Here is a 25048-nt window from a genome sequence, read left to right on the forward strand (position 1 = left end):
GACAAGGCTACATGCTCCAGACTGCTCTAAACTTCCTATTCCCTTAATCTGCCCCCAAAGGTTAAATTCTAACCACTTGAAAGAGCCAGCTGCAATGCTACTCCAACAGAAGCACAGATGAACAGAACTTGAAAGAATCTTAAAAGCTAGGTATGCTGGTGCACCCTCAGAGGCAGTACTTAGGAGGTAGAGATAGGCAGGTCTCCGTGAGTTCAAGGCTCACCTGGTCTGTCTAGAAAGTTCCAAAACAGCCAGGACTGCACAGTGATGCCCCGACTCAGAAAACAAGCAAAAAGAACCTTACAGAATATTTATTTTAGGCCTGGATTTTGCAAATGAGCACAATAAGGCCCAGATGCACCCTGGGATTTCCCAACGTCATAACGATAACTAGAGATGAAACGGACTAGGAGAACTGATATCCTGATATTTCATGCAAATGCGGACCCGTGGTTCTCTATTCTTTATAGTGAAAGAAAGAGAAAGCCATATAGATTCTAGCCTGTGCAGTGAGTTAGACCCATGTACAAACGCCCCTGCTGCCATTTTCAAGCCATGTGACATCAAGCAACCTAGCCTGTCTGTAGATGGGAATAGGAGACCCACGGGGCAGGTGCTATGAAACTGACATACTGATGCATGTGGAGAAATCAGCCAGTGCTCCACACCAAGCTCTCCATAAGACGGCTGCTCTTCCTGATTCCCCAGTGAGGTCACTGTTTCTGAGATCCCAACAGGAATGGCCATTGGTCTAGTCCATCAGCCATTTATAACAAAGTGAAAGAAACTAGCTAGCCCTTCTAAAGACCTGGCTTTTTACACACATTCTTAGCCCCTGTGGCAATCCTACAGAGTATGGGCTACCACCCCCAAGGTTAGGGGATTGAGAAACACATTCCTAAGGTTGACTTCTTGTCATAGTCACATAGCCAGGAAGTGACTGCATCCTTTCTGATGGGCTATAGTCGAGCCACATCATCATCATCATCATCATCATCATCATCATCATCTCTAGCCTGTGGGACTTTTGCTGAGCAGATGCTTGGCCAGTTGGTCAGTTCTAAGCATCCTTAGAAGATGGAGCTACCATTCAGCCCAGGTCCAATCCATGTAAGGCAAGGACATCAGGAAGGCACGGGTGCCCCTGAACATGGCTGTGTGGTCCCTTCGGCATTCTGCATCTTCCTATAGCTCCCACAGCATTCATCCTGAGCCAATGGGGTCCTCAAGCCTCAATTCCAGCTCCCATTTTACAGATTGGTAAACAGATCTTAGAGAATGCATGCACCCTGATAGCTCCTTTGGTAAGTGCTCAGACAGAACAATGTAGGAACTAGAGGGCCTTAATCACCTACCAGCCCAACATCCTTCACCTGCAAACTGAGAAAACAGAAGTCCCCTAAAATAGCCAAGATGAGAACATTGGCTTTTTATTAGCTGGAGGGGAAAAAAAATAAACATCAAGAGTAAATCAAAAGTTTTGCCAAGTTTCATGTCTCAAGACACAACTAACACCATGGAAAGCCCTCAGGGGACAGAAGGCTGTGGGAAGAATAACCCAGTCTCAAAAAAGGCAGAAGCGGAGGAAGCAGTGGGGGTCGGGGGATCGGGCTCAGATAAAGCCAAGTTCTTACTTTTCCTGAAGTCTTAATTCCTTTCGCCAGCGATGCATACACAATCACCCAAGCCAGGAAAAGGCAGAAGGCCAAGGGCCACCGGATCTCACCCGGATATTCAATCCCTGCAGAAATCTTCAGCACAAAGTACCTAAAAATCAGGTAAAAGTGGAAAAAGAAGAGACAGGTAGGGAAGGAGGGAAGGAGAGGAGAGGAAGGGGAAGGAGAAGAGAAGTGAAGATCTGTAAGGTTCAACCTCCCATCAGAGCATCAGAGCCAAGATGCTCTTTAACCGAACCCAGCACCTCCCACAGCCTCTGAGCAGGGAACCTCACCAGGCAGGCTAAAGAGAGTGGTGGGCTTGGGTTAAGAGATTGGGAACTTGCCTAAGGCTATCTATGGAACATTTACTGAGCTCTTTAACTAAGCTGGGAGGTCATGTGTGGTCAGCGGATTGATTTTGTGAAAGACAGTTGACACCATCTCCTGGAGCTGCCACACAAAAAGCACAACTGTAATCTCAACACTCAGGGTTGAGACCCTCTCTCTCAAAAAAAAAAAAAAAAGTAAATAAACAAAATGAAAGATGTATAATAGAAATTCTGAAGTGGGGACTTGGGAGATTGCCCAGTGGTTAGAGTACTGACTCCACAATCCCGAGGAGAGGAGTCTGGCTCCCAAAACCCACATGAGGAGTCCAGTAGCCACAAACACTGAAACACTGAAAACTTCAGCTTTGAGGGATCTAATTCCCCTTCTAGCTTCTAAAGGAGTATCTATAGCCACATATGCACACACTCACACTGTCACTTAAACACACACAAATAAATAAAATAATCTTTTTGAAGAAGAAGAAGAAGAAGAAGAAGAAGAAGAAGAAGAAGAAGAAGAAGAAGAAGAAGAAGAAGAAGAAGAAGGGAGAAGAAGAAGAAGGGAGAAGAAGAAGAAGGGAGAAGAAGAAAGGAGAAGAAGGAGGAGGAGGAGGAGAAGGAGAAGGAGAAGGAGAAGGAGAAGGAGAAGGAGAAGGAGAAGGAGAAGGAGAAGGAGAAGGAGAAGGATGTCAGGCTTTTCCGTATCAGAACACTGTTGTACTTCTCAACTTTACAAAGCAGGAGTGGCAGAAAGCAGTCACTTAAAGTGCACCTCTGCATTGTAGTTCGAGTTGTACTAGGCGTGCTCCAAGACTGACGTTAGCTAAAATGCAAAAGTACTCACTGTAGAGCGCTTGCCTGGCTCACATGCAATCCTGCTTGATTAAAATATCTCAAACACTTCATGAACAGGGCCCAATGGTGCAGGCCTGTAATTCCAGGACTGGGGGTAGGAGGGCGGGCAGGAGGATTTAGAGTGTAAGGTGAACTCTACCTCAGTGGACTTCATAGAGAGCTCAAGACTACATGAAACTCCAACAGCACTGGACTCATATCACCTCAAAATAGCTCAAGAGGGTCTGAGCACACCCTGACTCCCAGAAGGCTCCCCTTTAGCTTGCCTCAGCCCATTCCCCTCCATTTTACAATTCCTCTCACTTACAACCCTGCTCACACCAGAAGGCATATGAGTGCAGGGGCTCATCTTGGCTGGACCACATTGTTTTCTCCTCCATGAAGTGTCTACACTGCCCGCCTCCACAGACATTTCAGCAAGTACACATACAGCTGAAGGTCTCCTAGTAATGCTGAACCAGCATTCAACAATGTACACAGAGAAAGGACCAAACTCAGCTGGGCATGGGGGCCTCATGCCTGTGATCCCAGCCCCAGAAAGACTGGGGCAAGTGGATTCTTGTGAGTTCAAAACTAGCCCAGACCACATGGTGAGTCCAAGCCTGCCAGTGCTACAGAGAGAGTTTCTTTCTGAAAAGAAGGGAAGGAAGGAAAAGAGGAAGGACAGAAAGGAAGAAGAGAAGGATGGAGGAAAGGGAGGAGAAAGAAAGGGAGCAAAAAAGGATGGAGGAAGGAAAGGAGAGATAAGGGAGAGAGGAAGGAGGGAGAGAGGGGGGGGGATGGAAGAAAGTCTGTTTCCTCCTTGAAACTGAATGCCTGACCCTAACGCTTTTCCTACTTTTGACTTCTCATCCCTGGAGGTCAAGAGCAGGTGACAGAGTGACCTGGCTGGCAGATGTCTGCTTGGGTCACATGAGTCAAAGTTAGAACTACTTATCAACATGATGGACTGCCACAGTACTAATCTTGTTCTTACCGCTGTCATTTAGTCATTCATCCCCCTCGTGCAGGCCCACAGTACACAGCACATGGCTTTTGGAAGCCCAACCAGACACAATCTCCCTCTAAGAATCAGGGAATCAGCAAGGAGAGTGCAAAGGGAGGCCACCTGCCCCTCCCTCCTCACAGTTCTGGTCTGCAAACCATCTCCTGGGCTTCTAGAGCTTCCCCAGACCCAGCCAGCTTACTTGAAGTACTCTTCACTCCCACTGACAAATGTCTTATTGGCCTGGCTGGTGAAGTTAACCATTGTCAAGTTCGGATAGGCGGTCATGCAGAAAGTAGAGTTCTTGATCTGGATCTTGGGATGGTCACTGATAACACAGGAATCTGTTCAGGAGAGGAAGAGGATGGACCAGAAACATCGAGGTAAGTATGGAGAACGGACATGGTCTCTCTGCCCATCCAAAGTAAGAAGCCAGAGCTCTAAGCCCTGGGGAGCAGCAGGGAAATATTGGCAGAGTGTATTTCTCACCCCACATTCTTCAGCCCTGCAATACCATGTACTAATAGCAAAACCCCACATGTATGTAACCCTGGAATCATTAAAATCGAAAAATTGGGCTTGTGCCTTTAAACCCAGCACTCAGGAAGCAAATGCAGGAGGAGCTCTGTGAGTTCAAGGCCAGTCTGGTCCATATAGTAAGTTCCAGGCCATCCAGGCCAATACAGTTAAGACCCTGTCTTAAAAAAAATTAATTAATTTTTTTAAATAAAGAAATGGGCTTTTAAAAGTCATTAAGGTCATTTAAAGGTCAATAACACTACTGAAGTCCCATAGGTAATAAGAAAGATCAAAATTCTGACCCAGATCCTTAGGACACTACAGAAAGCATATCAGTTACAGATATCAATTTAAGCAGGAGTGACCTGTTAAGACACAGCTCCTAGCCGGGCGGTGGTAGCACACGCCTGTAATCCCAGCACTCTGGGAGGCAGAGGCAGGCAGATTTCTGAGTTCAAGGCCAGCCTGGTCTACAGAGTGAGTTCCAGGACAGCCAGGAACCCTACACAGAGAAACCCTGTCTTGAGAAGAAAAAAAAATCCAAAAAGACAAAACAAAAAACCAAACAAACAAACAAACAAACAAAAAAAAAAAGACACAGCTCCTTCTTAAGAGCTGTTTGCTACAGAAAGTTTTCTAGCAAGCGGTCTCTCTGGCCAGGACAGGAGCACCAGCCTGCACTCCCAGCTTGTGTCAGAGAGAGGCAGGAAGATCAAGGGGGCGGGGATACAGCTCAGCTGGTGGATTGCCAGGCATGTGGGAAACCCTAGGTTCAATGCCCAGCACCCCATAAAACCAGGTGTAGTGGCTCACATCTGCAATCCCAACACTAGGGAGGGGGAAGCAAAGGAGTCAGAACTCTAAGGTTATGACCAGCATCCCAGCAACTTCCAAGACTTCCTGAACTAGATTCTGTGTCAAGCAAAGAATAATTTCTAAGACCTGCTTAGAAGCACCACCTAGTAAGATAGACAACTCACAGTAGGCACTCTCAGAACCTGTGCTGTGCTTTTTCCACCCTCACAGGGGTTAGCAGGCACAGTGACCATACTGTGTGCTAAAGGGCCTTCAACAAGACCTAAGGATGTGTCTTGGTGGATGTGATCATCATGGGTTGTATGGTAATATCCAGAAACATTTTTAAATTTTGCATCTGAGAAGCTTGGCATTATTGACATCAAGGGCTTAAAGACCAAGGATGCTTCTGTAGCTACAATGAGCAGTCAGTCCTCATTTGTCAAAGAAGTATCCGGTGCAAAATCTCTATAGCTGAGAATGCCTGGAATAAGAAGAGAAAATCAACCACACCCGTGTTAGCACGCCAGGGGGCGTGCAGTTGAGACTTGGTCATTTGCTTGTATTGTAATGCTAAATGCTAGCCCACAGGGCCTGGTTGCCTCCTGGGAGGAGAGAGTCTGCACTTACCCAAGTGTCTTACACAAGTGACACTTTGTAACCTTGCCCCCCCACCTCTGAAATTTTCCCTGAGTGGTGAATAAATCGCCTACAGCCAATAGCTGAGCAGAAGAGGGATAGGCCGGGTCTTGGGCTCCTGAGCTTGGGATCTGAGGAGACCATAGGGGTGAGAAGAAAGCGGGAGAGAAGAAAGGTGCCAGAGGTCAGGGGTCACAAAGCATGGCCACAAAGGCGGGCCAATAGGAGAGATGAGCAGCCCAGATGAAACACAGTAAGTAGTAATGGGGTTATCTATAGGAAATAGATTTCAATAGCATAGAGGGTAGATATCTGCCCAGCTCCAGTGCTGATTAAAGCAAACTGTAAATAATAAAAGTTCTGTGTCTTTTTATCTGGGAACTAAATGATCAAAGGTGAGTTAGAAATCCTGGATTGAGATTAATTTCTGCCAGGCAGTGGTGGCACACGCCTGTAATCCCAGCACTCTGGGAGGCAGAGGCAGGTGGATTTCTGAGTTTGAGGCCAGCCTGGTCTACAAAGTGAGCTCCAGGACAGCCAGGGCTACACAGAGAAACCCTGACTCAAAAAAACCAAATCCAAAAAACAAAAAAACAAAAGAGAGAGAGAGAGAGATTAATTTCTACAATAAGGCACTTTTTACAATGCATCTTCACTGCTGTCATGGTGTCTAGAGCAATTTTAACTCACTCTCCACAATTTAGAAAGGGAAGATGGCACGCAGACTCACTTTCTGCATCTGGGCCTGAACATCTGGAAAAGGTCATCACAGATGGGGGGAACACTGCTGCTGCAGATGGGCAGGAACACTGATCAATAAGAAACCATTTTACAATGTGTTTCTAACAGCAGTATAAATAGTCACAAAGCTGGGGGTTATCTCAGTAGTAAAGCACTAACTAGCATGCTTAAGGTCCTGGGTTCTGTTCCAGAAAAGGAAAATGAATAAAAAAAAAAAAAAATGTGCCGAAATTTTAAACAAAAAGCCCCCTGGACTTCCAAAAGACAGTTTTACCAAGCACCAAGTAGCAGGACAACTGGCACTGTGAGGACTTGGTCTCAGGGATGTCCGCAGAACTCTCTATCCATGGCCCTAAGCCTTACGTCACTCCTGTGAGCTAAGTCCTGGAATCAGCTGGGACCCAGAGCTGCAGTCACTGGGCAAGGTCACAAGCCCTGCCAGGAACAACGGGGCACTCACTGTTTGGAATCCTCACTCTGATCTACCCAGCTCTGGAGTACACAGCAGGACTTATGAGCTCAGGTACCTAGAGAGTCCAGGATGGGGGTCCAAGGAGGAAGGCATAAATGGGGAATGACAGGAGCAGCAGTGTTCCCACCCATCTGCGGTGACCTTTTCCAGATGTTCAGGCCCAGATGCAGAAAGTGAGTCTGCATGTCATCTTCCCTTTCTAAATTGTGGAGAGTTAAAATTGCTCTAGACACCATGACAAAACACATGCAGCAGTGAAGATGCATTGTGCCCCACCCCTGAGCCCCACCCCAAGCCACACCCTCTGTGAGTGCAGCCACAGGGGCAAGAGTTGGGGTTCAGGCTTCCACCAGGCCTGAGAGCACCTCCAACAGCTGGGGATGGATTGACTCATTCACAAGGCTGTTGCAGGAACCAAATCAAGTGAGATAAGAGGTTTAAAAATACTCAATAAATCCTAGCAGTGGTCAGAGGTGTAAAAATACTCAATAAATCTTCTGTGGTCAGGTATAACGATCTTCATCTTTATACCCGACCACAAAGCACCGTGCTCAGTATCACTTCCCATGAACAGGCCTCAACTACCTGCTGCCCCACCCCACCCCCACCCCCACCCCCACCCCCACCCCCACCCTAGTTATCTCAGAATGCCGAGGAAAGATTCCCACAACATGGCTGCTGGTGATGTTGCTCAGGTGCTAGAGTGCTTGCCTAGCAGCGCGAAGCCTCCGGTTCAGTCTTCAGCACATGAGACTGTGTGTGGTGCCCACCTGTAGTCCCAGTGTGTGACAGGCTGAGACAGGAAGGCTGCCAGGAGCCATGAGGTCAACCTTATCTCAAACAAGCAAGATTCAAGTAACAGTCATAAACCCCTCCTCCCCTTCCGCTTGGTCCCTCGGACTCTCTGTGCAGTACTAATAACAACTTCCTGGGCCGAATCATTCTTTGCAGCTAGAAAGCTGTCCCATGCAGCAATAGCTACCAGCTGCTGCTCACCAAACACCAGTAGCCTTACCGCCCCAGACAAAAAACAAAAACAAAAAAACAAAAAATAAAGAAAACCTGGCTCTGCTAAATCTCAGGCTGAAAATCTGTTTTTAGGTATCTCCTAGAAGCTGCCTTTTCAATATTAGCGTCTTTAATTAAAAAAAAACAAAACAGAAACAAAAACAAAAAACAAAACAACAACAAAAACCGTTTCAGAAGGATTCCAGACCCACAACTATCAAATCTCTACTGGGAAAGATTTCTCCTTCCCCAGAAGCAACCTGAACCAGGTGATTAAAGTTCCACTCAGATCCTCTTGGCATAAATAACCACAGGATTTAATACTGATTTGTCCTGATGAAAAGCAAACCATCCGCTAAGATCTCAGTGATCCCTGCTTGCATCCAAAATCGCCTTTGTAAAGACTCTCAAATGGGCAGGTGACCAGAGGACCACCACCAAGGCAGCGGAGCCTCTTAAGGTCCCGTGTTCCCACTGCAATGCTGCAAAGCTACCAGCAGTCTCGAGCCTCCTGCAATGTCTCTTCTAACCACTAGGTAGCAGGAGCGTGCTTCCCGGCTCGCCGCCCTTTCGGTCCACCAGAGAAGCAGTGACAGGCCATCTCATCAGAGCTCCGCGGCCCAGCAACCCCGAACAAAGAACAGCCGATAATGATCGGCTAAATTGGAAAGCTGTTGGAATGGGATTCTCTTTACTCGGGCAATTATTAATAAATGAAAGCACAGGAAAGACCGGGGAGAAAAGGGATCATTTAATTAAAGTTCTAATGAAAATTAAGCCATTCCAGAAATAGAAATGGTGTTTATACTGTTCCCATTTGAGCTGACCCAGCTAAGGCCTTGTTTGAACAAAACAGTAGCTGAACTCATTCTGCAGGATAGGGACAAACTGTCCTCCATTGCAGATCCTTGGAGAGCTGAGTCAGCCTGGGCAGTAACCTGTCCTACAAGCTTTATCTAGTGGCACAGGAAGCTGAGACAGGAGGATTGCCCTCTGAACTACAAAACAGGCCTTGTCTTAATTTAAAAAAAAAAAAAAAGCGGGAAAGGGATGAAATGAGTGGGCATATTCTACCTCTATCTGTAGGCAGCCCCGGGGCTGGTCTCAGGCTGGAGTGGGCACCGTGTTTGACATCTGGACGCTGACATAAGCAATCAGACAACGTGATCAGAGCAGCACCAGACTTAGAGAAACCTCCACCCACGGAGTGCGAGGTTCACAATGTCAAGCCATTTATACATTCATTCGTCTCCTGGGACAATGCCAGGCATGCTTTGAAAAGGAGGTGGTTACAGGGTTGAGGCGGTGTGCCTGGTCGGTCATTTGGGGAACACCGCTAGGAGGAAAGGGGGCAGCAGGTCCATTTCCCAAAAAAGCCTAGCTTGGTGGATCCATCTTGGAGATGGCATGGGAAAAGCTAGTGTCTGAATTCCCCACAGCTGGGCCAAGCAGAAGGACTTTAAAGCAGGTCGGGACACTGTTACCTTCCTATGTCACCTCAAAACTCCAACAGGATTGAAACCCCTGTCAAAGAGAACTTGACCCCATGTATAGAACCCACCCATGTGCAGGTAATACAGAGGAGGTGGGGTTCAGAGAGAGGGGTGGAGCAATATTGATACTTTGTTTTGTTTAACAAAAAAATTAAAGCAACGACTAAGAATGCTGTGGGCTCTGACTCATCCACAGGCTGCTGGGAATAAGAGAAATATGCCCACTGTCTGTGCTCTGGCTGTTTTAACAGATAGAGGGTTAGCCATGCCAGGCCTCTAACCCTCTGCCTCTCAGGAGGGTTGCATCAAGCCACACTCGAGAGAGACGTGAAGCTATACCAGGGCAGGGTCATGCCTGTCTCTTGAGGCATCATCTATGTGCCTGGCTAATACCTTTAGCTTTAAAAAGAATAAACACACATTTAAAAACATATAAACTACACAATAAATGCATGTCTATGATGGAAAATGGAGCAAAGATTGGCTCCAAACTGTTAACATTTTTATCCTTGCATCCATGTAGATATTGCTAATAAAGATAAAACCCCACTATGAACATAGCATGCTCTTACATTTAATAGGATGTGGGAGGGTTTCCCATTCTTTATTTATGGATATTTGCTTTTAATGGTTATGGAATACCTTATTCTGAAGGATGAGACATAATTTATTTGAGAGACGGGATTGTGTGGATTTTTATCACATACTAAGTTCCTACTGCTTTCCAGTGCTGTGAATGTGATTACAATTAGCAGTTTTGTACCATACTTACCTGCCTCTAAATTTCCCTTTGCACGGATGCATAGCTGTAGAATTATCACAATGACAGCTTAACTATAATAATCTTTCTTGTGCATAATCTTTCTTGCTATCACACAGAATGTCAACCACAAATATCACCTGGGGAACACCTGTAATGATGTCACTTTTGCTGGCATTTGATAGAACACTAGAACCAAGGATTCTTTAAGCACCCTGGACAGACAGAAAATCTGGGGTCATATGGCCCAAAAAGCAGACCTAGGTCTACCTTGCAACTTACAGTATAAATTTGAAAAATCCTCTTAGCCATCTGGAAAAAAACAATAGTCATCATGTCACTTGCCATCTGTAATTTGTAGGTTGTATACAAGAGGGACTTTGTGCTGTAGCCTTGCAGTCTGGGAAGCATTTAGCGCTGGGGTAAGTCTGTGGCCTTAAAAGACAAGCAGACACCTAATTCAGAGCTTATGCTCAAGGTTTTTCACCTGTAACATAGAAACAATGGCATGCCTATGTGGGCTTGTTGTGCATATTAACTGGCAAATCAATGAAAGAGCTTCTCAGAGAGATCGGCATGCAGCGAAGGTGGCTATGTGCGCATATACTACACTGATGATAGTGGACTTTATTGGTAGAGGACTGTCTATTCCTGAATGACTCCCAGCTGGGGGACAGCTGCAGAATGCTGGTCACTGACCATCCGGTCTCTCAGGCAAGCTCCAGAAAGCATCTTTGGGTCCTAAATCAAAGCAACAGCTCGATCCAGCACATAGTCTTGGAATGGGACATCCTTTCCAGTCGTATTCTGGCAAGGACAAGCTGTACTCTGGGATGGGTTATGACCTGAGTTTTCTCCACTCCAGACTCCAGTTCCTGGAAAGTGTGCTTAGTCTAAATTTGGTGGTTGTTTCCAAGAAAATATTCTGGCATCTGATTGCTACTTGCAGTTCTGTGAAGAGCTACAAGGTGAGTCTCTCCAATATCACAGATCTTTATTTTGTTTAGAGGTAACCACTGTATGGGGCAAAGAAGGTGGGCCACACCCCATTCCAAAACCAAGTATGATCCACATTGTCAAAAACTATTCTGGAGGCAGGGAGAGCGGTTACTTGACGGTGGCTCACATGTCTGTGTTCAGTCTCCAACAGCAAGAAAAATAAAAAGGCGGTGTGCAACTCTGGCCCTGGTAGTTCCTAGCTTGGCTTTAGCAAAAAAATATTGTTTCCTTTTTTGAGATGGGATTTCATGTGACCCACTGGCCTCAACCTGCTCTGCAGTCAAAGATGACTTTGAATTTCTAGTCCTCCTGCCTCCACCTCCAGGGTGCTAGAATCATAGACATGTACTACCACACCGAGTTTATGTTGTACTGGGGATCAAACTCAGGTTCTATGCATGGTACACAAACACTTTATCAACTGAGATAAGTCCAAATCTAAGAAAAATTTTAAGTCCTGATCTCCAGGGTCCTTGACACAGTCTGATCTCTAACTCATCAAGTTTGCCCTTTAGTGAGTGTCACTGCTCATTCCCAGGTGATTCTGATATGCAACTACCAGGTTTGGGTGCCCCTCTTCTACCCTAGTCATACTGTGTCCTGAGAAAACTATCAATAGGGAACCAGTGGTGATGAAGACAATGAGCCCCACAGATACTGAGGGTCACTTAGCCTTGGTCATGCATCTGTAGAGTGGAATCTTGTACTTGGGAACCTAAGAAAGCCCCATTCCCCATTCCCGGGCACTTCTAGGTGCGCAGTTTAGATTGAAGGGAAACATCTTCATTGTTCCTCTCTTTTGCTCTTATTCAAAACCTTTCCAGGTGGAGACTGGGTTTGGTGTGTGTGTGTGTGTGTGTGTATGTATACCTATGATATGCATGTGTATGGAAAAGCACTACAGGGTATACTGTGTCCTTAGATATGGGACTGGGACTACAGGACATGTGTCGATTTCAATGTGAGATGTCCTCTATAGATTTGTATATTTGAACCCTTAGTCCCCATTTGGTGGTGGTGTTTTTAGGAGGTGTGGTCTTGCTGGAGGAAGTACATGACTGGGAATAGGCCTGAGGGTTTATAGCATTGCCCATGTGATGGTGTGAATAATAAGACTGCCCCCTATGGGCTCATATATTTGAATGCTTAGTCATCAGGGAGTGGCACTACTTGAGAAGGATTAGGGGTGTGACTTTGTTGGAGTAGGTGTGGCTTTGTCGAAGGAAGTACATCACTGGGTGGACTTTAAGGTTTCAAATGCCCACACCAAAGCCAGTGTCTCTCTCTTCCTGCTGCCTGCTGAAGTCTCAAGTTATTGTCCCACATCTAAGGACATAGTTTATACTGTAGAACATTTATACACACGGCTAAATGAGAGCTGGGGCTTGAAGCTGCCTAGTACTCAAAGAGAATAGTCACACACATGTGCGCACACACACACACTCACACACCCCACCACCACCACACCCAGCCTCCACCTAAAAAGTTGTAAATAAGACTGAAAGAAAGCAACAGTAGAGATACTTCCCTTCTACCCAAATATCGCACACCTGTGGGATTTGGATGTAGAACTCTCAGCTCCTCCAGCTGTCTAATTGCATGCTGCCATGGTCCTTGCCCTGATGATAATTGACAAAACCTCTGAAACTATAAGCAAGCCCCAATTAAATACTGTCTTTTTATAAGAGTGGTCACAGTCATGGTGTCTCTTCTCAGCAATAGAGCTCTGACTAAGACACCCAATTTCCAGTGTGTTCTCTGTTTCCAGATGTGATCTCTCAGCTTCCTGCTCCGTTGGCCATGCCTTCCCTTCACAATGGACTCCTGTTTACCATAAGGTAAAATGAACTCACTCTTCCAAAAGTCACCTTTGGTCATGGTGTTTTATCGTAGCAGCAGAAAGTGACTAATACAGCAGGGAAGAACTCATTGTATGCTGTTAACACTCCCACAGAGGCAAATAATGTCAAAGTTTTGCAAGGCATGGGCACTGTAGGGGAAAGAACCGGTTTGGGCAGTGAATGTTAGAACAAATCACAAAGATCTTGTGTAACTGACCTCAGTAGGAACCCACCTTCCATGGAAAACATGGAAGAGACCACTAGCTCACTGGTACCCATTAAAACCATAGCTTCCCACAGTGACTGACACTAGCTGAAACACACACACACACACTCACACACACACTCACACACACACTCACACACACACACACACATACACATACATACTCATGGATTTTTGCACATTCACAGCTGTTATCATATCCCCATGGCTTTCCTCTGGTAACCATAAGAAGCTAGATTACAGAATACAGTCATTATTTCTGTGGCCTGGGTCTCCTGGCATCCATTCCTTCCTTCTACCCAATAAGTTCAAAATGTATCCCCCAACCCCCGACTCCTGGACTCAGTGCATTTCACACACCCAGCACCAATTTTCCTTTTTCCCTATACCAGGCAGCCCTTTCCTTAGTCCTCATATTACACGTATTTCTAACAGAGTGTGGGGGCAGAGTCTTCGGTCACAGCTCGGGGATCACATGTGTGGGGTACCTGGAGTCTATGACTTGTGGCGTTATTATTGAGAACTTTGCCAATGAGGATCTCAGAATCTCTTGGGGGGAAAAAAAGCCAGAGAGAGTTACTAATGCTAACTCCCTCCCAGATCACAGCTAGATGGACAAATACTCAATGAAACAAGCAAAACATAGACTGCTTGGTAAAATGCAAATTTCTTGACTTCTCCACACAGGAATGTGAACCTGGACATTAAACAAACACACCAACTCTCTGGGAGCTTTTTCTGACTCCCATCCTTTAGGCCTTAGTTTTTTTAAATGTTAGAATTAAGTACATTTGGATGTTTGACTTCACCTCTGGACACCCTGGGCCTGGCCTGCCTGTCAAGCGCTCGCTGAGTATCTACTGAATAGACCACGTACAGCTAAAGCAGGTCCAAACTTACCTAGTAAAAGTTTGGTTTTATCTTTGCACTCTGGTGTGTTCCACGGGTTGTTGCAGGATCCCCAGGGCAGCACAGACACAAAGGAGGCAAACAGGTAGAAGAGTGTGTAGCAGATGATGACGTTGTAGTATATGGCGATGAGGACGGAGATGATGAGCATCGCGATGCCACAGCCTGCAAAGGTGAAGGGCCTGTGCTGACGTCATGCCAGACCCCGTGCAAGAATCGCACCCACAGAGATGCCCCACCCAGGTGGATGCATACATGCTCTGCCAGGGAACCAGAGACAACCTGCCAAGGACCCCACAAGGGCAGAAACGATGAAGGGAAGGTGAGAGGTAGTAGGTGTCCCTCCTTAAGCCTGGAAGGTGACAGGGAGGCAAAGAACTAGACTCACCCTGCAGAGCTGGGATGGCCTTCCACACAGACACAGGACCCTGGCTGGCAAACTGGCCCAGGGACACTTCTAGGAAAAAGATGGGTAAGCCAGCCAGCGCCAACATCATCAAGTAAGGGATGAGGAAAGCGCCTTGGAAAGAAAGTGGGAAGGAAGAGTCAGGAAGCGTAAGCAGGGTTCTGGCCCAACTTAACCCTCTGGGCTGGCCTTGGTCTTCTTAAAAATAAACTGAAGAAGCTTTTAATGTCCTAGCTCCACAGTAGGCGCCCACAGGGCAGGTTAGGGCCTTCTACCAAAATCATAAAGCTGTACATAGGGATACAATCAATACTCGCCTCAGTTTCCCACCAGACAGAAGTTGCATGCTAATGGTCCATTCATTCTCCACAATGCTTTGATTCCCGCCCAAATTAAACCCTCCCACTGTTTCAGGAATCTGTGCCTTTCACTGGAGAAGGCAGATTTGGTGGGTTCCCATTAATACCTAGGCCCTCTGGGCCTTCAAACGCTCAGCTAAGCTGGATTTGTGAGCCACCTGTACAGTAATCTGAGGAAAACACAAACCTTCGCCTCACCAGAGCTTGGCCTGCTCTGCCTGCAGACAACCCAACCGGATGCCTCCCGCTCTGGCGAAGTGCCCGCCCACACCATCACCCACTAGCAGCAGCATCTTCACACAACCTCCTTCTCCACTCAGAACTTAGTCCTCAGAAGTCAGCCCTCCTTCTTGGGGAGAAGTCTTCCCACAGCCCCTTGCTCCAAGAAGCAACCTTCTCTTCAAAATATTTTATGTAGCTATTTCCTCTAGACTGTGAGCGCTCAGAAGTGTTTCTCCTTCAGCTCCATTCCTTGAGGCCTGGAGGAGGCTGTAGTGCCTAGTACCTGGGGCCTTGTTGGGTTCTGGGGAAGGGGCAAGGATTTTCAGACCTGGAGAGAATTACAAGGGAATACCCTCCCACAGTCAAGGTCAATTTGGGTTCTAGAGATAACAGAATCCTGAAGTCTGTGCTCAGCTAAGAAAGCTACTCCCTAACCCCACCCTTCCCCTGACTTCTTCCAGGTCTGTCTGGCAGAAGGTCATTTTCTGCCAACGCCTCCAGTCAGGAAGGTCCCAATAGAGGCCAGAAACTACTGGGGTGTAGGCCTGGGCTCCTTCTCTATTCTCTCTGGATAGAAATTTAAAAGAAAAAAGATGTTCATTGTGTGAACTCCGCATATAGGCTGCTGTGAGGCGCCTGAGCCGCACTGCGGGACAAAGCCTCCGCTTTTCTTCTTGCCCCCCTTATAATCTTCAGGGCCACGTGAAACAAGGGCGGGCACTTTCCCGGGCAAAGGCGCTCTTCTGGAATCCCTCCCCTCACTCCATTCCAAGCGCAAACCCCTCTCACCCCCACCCCTGCAGCCCCAAGAACAGCACTTTGTCCCTTCACTCAGGCCTGGGCATTCCCTGCTGGGGGGAAGAATGGTAACCCAGTCGGGGCGCTGCATCCTATCAGTTTCCGGGGCACCCTTGATTTCGAACACTGTATCTGCATTAGTACTTGTCAACGTGTTTCATTAGGAACTGCAAGGACGGGGCGGGGTGGAGGGTGTTTTTCTATTTTACAGCGTAACTGTCGCCCCTGCTGCACCACGGGTTCTATTCTCCATACCAAATACCTCCTGGAGCTCAGGGAGCAAGAGCTGTGAATTCCTGCGGGACCTTTGTTAATTGGCCTAAGGCGAGCAGCTGGCCCCTCACCTGGACCTCTGCTGGCAAGCCAAGGGACCGTGACTTTATAGGGTCCCTTCCTGGTGGGTACATCCAAGACCCAGCTAGTTCTAATCCATGTTCCTTGGAGTCCCTACTCTTCTTTCAAAGGCAGCACCTTTCACACCGTGAGGACAAACGGAAGGAGAGTCATCTTTGCTAAATGATTTAACTAAAATCAAAGTCTCTCCTGCCTCTTCCCAAGAAACGGAGTGTTAGGGCGGGTCCTCCGGAGAGATTACCCAGTAAATAGGTACACCCCAAGCTCCCCGCTGCTTTCTTGCGCTCTGCATTCTTGCGCCCTGCATTCTGCCAAGGTTGTTCTTTCGAAGTCTCCAAACTAGGAGGAGAATCGGATTTCCCAGTTTCAACCTTAAACCAGACACAATCTGACCTTCAGGACCGCAGGGCATCGGGCTCTGAAGTGCATTTCTTGCAAGGGAGTACTCGCTTCCTGACTAATTGGTATTTAACTTGAATTCGAACATCCCCGCTTCCGTGTACACTTGCCTGGCGTCCCAGTCCCCAGTCTGGGCCAGTAGAGCCCATGTCCACTTTGAAATCCAGCGGGTCCCATTCGCTCCTGCAGTCTGGCCTGCAGAGGACCAGGTTGTCCCAGTCTTCCCTCCCAACCTCTGTCTAAGATCTTCGGATGCACCCGCCCCACCCCTCCAGTGCCCGCCCCCTCCGCAGGCGGAAAGAGCTGAAAAGCCATACCTCCCCCGTTCTGGAAGGCCAGGTAGGGAAACCTCCAAACATTGCCCAGCCCCACTGCGTACCCCACCATGGACAGGATGAAGTCCAGTTTGCTGGACCAGTTCCCTCGGGCCTTATTCTCATCCCCTTGCTCGTCCTCCTGAGGGCGGAAAAGCACATTGTCGGATAGCAGACCCAGGCAGGTCCTCAGCAGGCCCCATTCAGCCCGCCCCGCAACAGCTGAGGGTCCTTCCCCCGGCAAGCAGATCCCCAGTTTCCCCACATAGGATGCATCGGCAAGCAAGATCCCAAGTCTGAAGAAAGGATGCATCTACGAGCAGAGCCCTCACCCCTCACCCCTGCACTGAGTCTTTCAGCAAGCAGGCCCCCACATTTTATTCTAAAGATCCGCTTTAATCAGAACTCTGACCCGGTTTCCTAAACCCTACAGTCAGGGCATACCAGCAAGCACCTTCCCCAAGCACACCAGTCCCTTCATACCCAACCTGTCGCCAAGAGTTCATTTAGCAAGCAGAGTCCCAGTATCATGCCCGAAGTTCCCAGCAAGCAGGTTCCAAACCAATTCCCTCCCCCACCCCGTAAAACCCCTCCCTGCACACCCCCTCCTCAGCCCTATCTTCAAAATGTGTGGCAGAAATAAGAATCGTAATGCTTCAAGCCAGCCAGAGCCCCAGCCTCACATTTCTCTGCCAAAACTTGCAGGCAAAACCTGCCCAGTCAGCTAATTTTAAAAGGTGCATCCTTCAACCCTGGAGCAAGGTAAACAGGCAGGGTGGAGAATTGGAGTTGACACCAGAGAAAGAATAGGAGAAGACTAATGTGGTCAGAAACAGGATAGCCAAAAAACATTACTTCTGATCTAGATCTCCACTACTTAGCAGGACAACTCCCTGTGCACTCAGCCTCTGTCCACATCTGGACAATGGGGGGGGGGAGGCACCGAATAATTGTCTCTGGAGCATCTGCCACCTTACATAGTCTGTGAATCTCTCTAGCCTCATGTCTCCAAGCTCACATGGACTTGATTCTAGAAAGCCTCAGCAAAATGAATGGGGAAGGCACCTTGTGTGAACTCTGTGTTCCTGACACCCAGACATTGGGGTACCGTGCTCCCCAGTCACCCTTCACCTAGCAAACGACAGCATGGAGTGCTTTGCGTGGTTCTCCAGACCTCGGAGGATAAAGCAGTGATGGCCAAGAGAGAAGATGGCCTACGTTCTGGAGAAGGGCAGAGTGATTGTCAGAAGGGGCTGAAACATAGGCACCCTCAGACCTGACAGCCCTGCTTCGCAACCCCTCTGCTGCTCCTCCTACACACACCGTCTCCACCTCTAGCCCCGCCCCCAACACAGCTGACAGGGTAAGGGAGTCCCAGCTCTTTTTGTCGCAGTGCAGAGGTAATAGGGAGCTGTGTGAAACATCTTTTCTACTCCACTGTTGGACCCACGCCGTTGAAAGCATCTAATATATGCAGAACAGTGTTCTGGAAAGACATTTCAAAGAAAAGAACCATGTAAATGCAAGGTTATTTCTAGTTACCCTGATGACTGGGTGGCTGAGTTCCTACTATGTGAGAGGGGGTAGGGCTACAGATGATTAGAGACAGAAAGGTCTATAAACCCTACAAGGCACATGGTGATGCTCGGATCTGACCCACCCTCAGCCTGCAAGCTCTGGCCACACACCTAGCCCATGATTGCAGGGCTAGGGGAGCTAAAGGAAAGACAGGCTGAGGAAAAGGAAGAGACAGAGTCCCTGAAACAGCGGGAGGTGAGGGGTCAGAGAAGGAAGAGAAATCACTGGGGTGAAATGGAACAAAAGCCTTTAAGGAGGAAAGACTGTCTTTATCCCTGGTCCAGAGATTGAGGTTCACTCTGTACGGTTTTTTCCTATCTCCGGTTAAGGAAGATACCCAAGTGGGAAGGGCCTGAACTGAACCTATACAAGTGAAAGGACCTATGTTATGGGGATTTTTTTTTAAAAAATTAGATACTTTAGAAGGTTTAGAAGGGCCCAGGGTAAGAGACCCTGATGCTTAACTTCAGCGGTTCCTCATTAAGAGTCGGGCAGGAACGTTGACTCACACTCACGTGGGGAAAGCCCTCAGAATAAGTTACACCCCCCCATACCACCCCCAGACTTGTCTCCCTGCTTCCTTTTGAATTTGAGTTGTTTAGTTTTAAAAGAACCGGGGGGGGGGGGGGGGAAGACGCAGACATTAATAGGATGGAGACTCGCGTCTGTTGCAAGATGCAGAATTTATCTGCTTTTATTGAATGGATCTGCACCGGTTCTACAGCTGAGGCTGGGAAGGGCAAGTCCGAACCTTGCTGGCACGATCGCTGCACACACACCCCAAACCTTAAATGAGGACCTGACCCCCCCCCCCAGCAGTGCGAGCTTCCGAAGCCCCAAAGCTGCCTCCAGCATCCACCGCCTGGCATTGCCAACCCGTTTCAACATCAGCATACGTGCACCCGCCAGGGCCCAGCTCCCTTCGCGCGCTGTTGGTGAGCAGCAGGCAGAGGGGGCTGCTTGTGACCTGCTTACCGGTATCGTAGTGGTGGCCACGCTGCCCGGGAGCACCGACGCGATGCCATCGGTACCCAACACCACTGTGCTCTGGCTCATATTCACCCAGCCCACGGCTGGGGTATTGTTGTGCTCCAGCGTGCCCTTGCCCACACTCACGTTCGCGTCCTCCTCCGGGCCACGCAGAGCTGGAATCTTGCAGTGCAGAGCGTTGCCAGCCCCAGCGGCCCCGGAAGGGGGATTGGTTTGTGCGCTGTGCCCTTCACTTAGGTCCCGGAGGGCCGCGGAGGTCGCTTGTGCCCGGGGGCTGCTGAGTTTACAAAACCCTACTCCGGGCTGCTGGGCCTCACAGGCTCTCACATCCGCAGACTGGAAAGTTTGGGCGCCAGTGGAAGCCGACCTGGGCACACGTGGCGGCTGGGCAGCAGCCGCGGGGGCCTCCGCAGGAAGATCCTGCTCAGGGCTGGTCCTAGGTGCACGAGGGCTATCCCGGTGGCCTGGTACCGCTGCCTCCAAGATGTTGGCTGGTTGTTTATTCATTTCCTTGGGAGCACTGCAATCCTGCAAACACAATGTCAAGTTCGTGCAAAACAAACAAACAAAAAGTCACAGCAGCATTAAAAATAAAATACTTGGATCTGCATACACAGATGCAGGCGCTGCTAGACAGGATAGCAAACGGAATCGTTGTTTCTCCACTCGCCAGACCCGTCTGTAACCCTGGGACATGAAGAAGCTAATATTTTCTCCCAGGTGAAGAAGGAACTAAGACTGAAGAACGAGTGGGTTGGGGCAGGAGAAAAGAGGCGGACAATATAGAAATAACCCTACAGTCAGGAGCCCCCTGCCCTCTGCGGATTTCAAATCAAGGCTGTGGGTACCATATCCCCTTCACCATTGTGGAGGAAGATTCTTTAATTTTCCGCCCCATTTCCTTTGTCATTCAACAATGCACATTGCCTTTTTTTTCCCCATAGACAAGCTGTGATCACAAAACATGCTCTGGGGTAGGCCAAGGCTGGAAGCCACAGGGGTAAATTCAAACTCCAGCACTCCAACCTACCTCGGTCGCCCAAGTAGCAAAGTCAAGGAGAGAGGATTTTTTTAAAATCAAATATTACTACCAACTAACAGCCCAGCACTAAAACAATAAACTAGATGGGAAACGCAGAGTAGCTGGCTTTGACTCTTATATTCTCTACACTTGATTCCAGACCCCTATGGTGTATACGGATCTTGCCAATTTTTTAGTTTTATTTTGCTGTCCATTCCCAGGAATATAATATTCTTTCCCTCCCAACTCTTGACTGAAGACCAAAGCTCACCAATCATTTTCATTAGCTTTCTCCCTATTGAATTTTAAACGTAAAGACTTGCCAGCAGTAGGTTTCCCTTTGGCTTCCGCACGCTGGTGTTACCTTTCAGAGTTCCAAGATAGTATAAATAATTACTTCACTGTAAAACTAATCAAAGTGCCTTCTCCTCAGCCGCAAGCCTCTGCTCTAACCCGCTTCACAAAAGCACAGAGTTTACATGCACCAAACCCAATACCTGGGCTCCAGTCTGCACTCTCAATTGTCCCTAAGACCCAAAGCGACTCACGGGTGCAGGAATCTTGGCTTTCAGCACCACGGACAGTACCTGGGATCCGGTTTGGGAGCTGCACTACAGACGAGGGAAACCTCTGCCCTCCAGCAGAGCTCCCACGTATGAATACCTGAACTTAAGCTTTCAAGATGGTTCTTTGCCTCTCGCCTACTGCAGATATTTCCAAAAAAGAAAAGCCCAAACGAGAGTCGGCCATCCTTATCCCCACATGCACCTTTCTTCTTTAGAGAGAATAAAAGCACGTACTCACCATGTCTGATGCTGATGCGGACAACAGATTGAATGTAGAGTAAAACCCGCTACTGGTCTAGGTTTGGCCCTGGAACAAGAGGCGCTTTCTATATCTCCCCGGGAAAGGCCGGGTTTGCGTCAGTGGGAAGCAAGGTGCCCTTCGTTTGACATCTTCCTGATAATACACGTTTGATAAATCATTACCCCGTTGGGTTCGGATTTTAAAGGGACAACAGCCTGGAGTACGCTGTCTTGTTGTCACTCGGGTAGGAGGCTGCGTGTTTGGCGTGACTCATGTGGGTCTGATTACTAAACCAAAGCCGGTGGGAGGGAACAAGAAAAGTTTGCCACCTCCTAATTAAGGGAAACATGGGAGAGACACGTCCCACTGCGCCCAAGGCTCCAAAGCAAGGCACCTCCGCCGCCAAGCAAACAGATTGGATTGGGGGGGGGGGCAGTCAAACCAGTCTCCCTCTCTCATAAAATTCACTTGTGTTCTTCCTGAATCTCTATCCCGATTCTAAAATATCCCTCCCCCAAATAATGGCAGGCCGGTTTGTCCCGGGTATCTAGCTATATCTTCCATGCCTGTTCCTGGGTAGGGTCCTGCATTTGGTCAGGGCACACCTGGCTGGTCAGTGTCTAGATCCCTACATCTCAACCTTTCCAGAAAGCCAGTCTAGCAAAGACCCCGAGTTTTCGTTTAAACTATTAAATGCACTTTTCTCGTCCCTGGTTTGTCTCTGCTAATTCTGTTTCTCAGTGTACTTTTTAGGCTCTTCTGGAAATTTTTTAATATTTATTTTTAAATACTGACTTAGTCCTCCAGCCATGTAAAACCCACCCTTTCCCCATAGTCCTCCAAATAAAAATCCTTTAAAATCAGGCCTGTTTGGAGAGTGCGGGTTTTACCTGAAATTAGGATTCCCAGCAACCCAGGGCAGGTCTGGCTCTCTGGGAAACCATAATAAGATTGCCAACCCTAAAATGGGCTCCTGCCCGGGTCTAAAGTAGCTAGGTGGACTATGGACTTTACCTGGGGTACAAGGCAACAGCGACGACCACAAAAGGGGAAAGCCCTTTGCAAAGATGTCATTTGAAAACTGGAAGGGGATTTGCAGCAACGTGCCTCCCCTCTCTCTTGTCTTGACAGCCTAGCTAGGGAACCATGGCCTCTGGAAAGGGAAGCTTGGAAAGCGCCGCTCTACGCAGCGGGGCCCACCGCCTCCGGGTCCTGCCGTCGCACTCGACTGGGCCGTCTCCCTGCGGAGCCAGGACAAAGCCGCGGCGGCCGAGGGCGCAGGCTGTGGTGGCAGATTGCGGAGGACGCCGGGGGCATTGCCGCTCCACTTGGGTCTCCTCCCTCACACTTCCAAGTCTACAAGAGTGGTAGACGTCTCCGTGAGCCTGGCTCTCCCAGGATAGCCACCTGGATTTGGATTCCGAGTCTGCACTATTTGGGATTGAGAATGGCGGGGAGGGGGGCAGGGGGGGAGGGGGAATGGGGTGAGTAGGTAGCCAGAGGAGCCTTGTCCTCCCAGTGTTTTCGGGTTCCAGATAGCCTTTTATTGACATTTACTGAGCTTTTACTATTGGGCCATCTGCAATACTTCCGCGAAATTATCGCGTTTAAGTTTGCCAACAGCCTTTCAGAAATTATTCCGTGAAATTATTCTGTGAAAGCTAAGGTCAGGGTCTCTTTTGAACGTCAAAGAAGTTACTAGCTCCTCCACAGCCCGTTGCCTGCACCAGTCACCCACTCTAGGCAACTGAGAAATGGGGAAGGACTCAGAGGAGGACTAAGGGGATGAGTGGGACCCTGGGATACTCTGAAAAAGGCTCTGAAAGCCGGAGGGGGTTGACACTCTTGTAATATCCCCAAGTCCCAAGAAAGAGCAAGATCCGGGAGTGAAGAAACGCGGGGGGGGGGGGGGGGCAGCCTTAGTTTCAATGGAGTCATGAGACCCGCCCCTAGTTAAGATTCAGGTCTGGCTCTCGGGTCCATAGGCCACTTTGACAGCAAATAGTCACGACTTCAAAGCTTGTGGCCAGTCTCCAAATTTGCATTCGAGCAGCCGCTGCCAAACTTGACGCTGGAGTCGGTGGAGTGTGCAAAAGAACCTGACCAGTAAGGAGGGAAAGCACTGAGGCGGCCGAGTCTTGCAAGACTACTCCCCACTACCCTCCACCCCCACTTCGTTGCTGACCGTGAGTGATGCCCAACGCCCCCGCTCAGTCTCCAGACCTGACGTGTCTCCTGCTCAAGTGCGCATTTGGGTTAGCATGGGGCTAATCAGGTCCTGCAGAGGCGGGTGACTAGAAGGAGCCACTCAAGCACCACAAAGGCCCCCTCCTCCAGCCACAAGATTCCAGAAAGGAGGGGCTGCAGATAGAGTAGAGGGACAGTTCGGAGACCAGACACCGAGAGGAGTGGATCTGACAGGAGAGTGACCAACACCTCCCTTATCCTCCCCGCTACAGTGAAGCAGGAAGCTGGCCCGGGTGGACTGGTAGGGGGAATCATCTGGAGTCCAGTTGTATATCAACGCCTGCGAGGTTCAAAGAATGGGGCCGCAGAACTAAATAAAATTAATTAATTAATTAAAAAGCAGAAATGGGCGGGGTGAAAAGTCACCCACCCCACATAAGCCTCCACCTCCTGCCTCTTCTGCCGCCTGTTCAGAGTGATAATCTGGGCTGGTGCGCACTGCAGCCAAGGAGGCTGTAAATTCGCATCCATCAGTGCGCAGCCATTCGGTCGGAATTAGCCAGTCGCTATGGCCTTAATTACTTTGTCAAAGATGAAAAATAGTAATTGATTTTGTCCTCTATCACTTGCCCCTCTCCCCTCCTTCTTTGCAGATAAGCAAATAAATAGTTATTTGCGAAGACCGTGTCCACCACCCGGCTGGGGCAGCCTAGTGGAAAAAGAACTGTCTGGCTATAGCACTGAAGCTGGTGCTTGTGCCAAGACTCAAAAGGCAGCTGGAACCCAGGCCGAGAGTACCCAAAGGACAGCCATGCTAAGCCAAGTCCCTGGTCTCCTTCTCCCCAAAAGGAATCAAGGCAGGAAAGGAAAGGGTGTTTTACTCTGCTATTCACCCAGTGCTAGTGGCTTCAGTCTTCTCTGGTCCTCAGGATTTGGTGCAAAGAACCTGCAGTGTGATTCATCAGAAAGGCCAAGGAACCTGCTGAGGGTCTGCAGGCAGAGCTGGGGTTGGAACCAAATCTGTGTGCATTCCAGGCTATCCCTATCACACAGAAGAAATGAAGTGTGGTGTGAACTGTGTGTGTCTTTGTTTAGCTGATGTTTATATGGGTATGTCAGCACTTACCTCTATGGATGATGGATGTGAAGGCACCGCATGTGAGTTTCAGGTGACAACTGCTTGACAGTTAGGAAGCCAAGCAGTATTTTCTCTGCCTGCCTGCTGCTGCCTATTGCCACTGTTGTTGTGTTGTGTTGTGTCGTGTCGTGTCGTGTTAAGAATCTAAGAACCAGACTGCACTGCCTTCTGGTTCCCTGACCTTGAAGGACATTGTCCGTTTCTTAAATAAAGAATTAACCAGAGGTGGGGAGGGAGCTGAAGAGA

General features: G+C 48.5%; 1 protein-coding gene across 1 annotated transcript in view; it reads right to left on the reverse strand.

The window, feature by feature from the left end:
- Positions 1-20171, reverse strand: part of Slc6a5 (solute carrier family 6 member 5) — a 51971-nt gene extending 31800 nt beyond the window's left edge. The window contains exons 1-6 of the mRNA XM_052161855.1: positions 19635-20171; positions 17085-17223; positions 14618-14749; positions 14221-14394; positions 4030-4171; positions 1635-1767 (exon numbers count right to left, since the gene is read on the reverse strand). Of these exons, the coding sequence (XP_052017815.1) occupies positions 1635-1767; positions 4030-4171; positions 14221-14394; positions 14618-14749; positions 17085-17223; positions 19635-20156 (1242 nt within the window). The 5' untranslated portion in view covers positions 20157-20171. The remainder of the gene's footprint in view (positions 1-1634; positions 1768-4029; positions 4172-14220; positions 14395-14617; positions 14750-17084; positions 17224-19634) is intronic.
- Positions 20172-25048: the final 4877 nt, after the last annotated feature.

The sequence above is a fragment of the Apodemus sylvaticus genome, chromosome 1 (genome assembly GCF_947179515.1).
Source record: "Apodemus sylvaticus chromosome 1, mApoSyl1.1, whole genome shotgun sequence".
NCBI lineage: Eukaryota > Metazoa > Chordata > Mammalia > Rodentia > Muridae > Apodemus > Apodemus sylvaticus.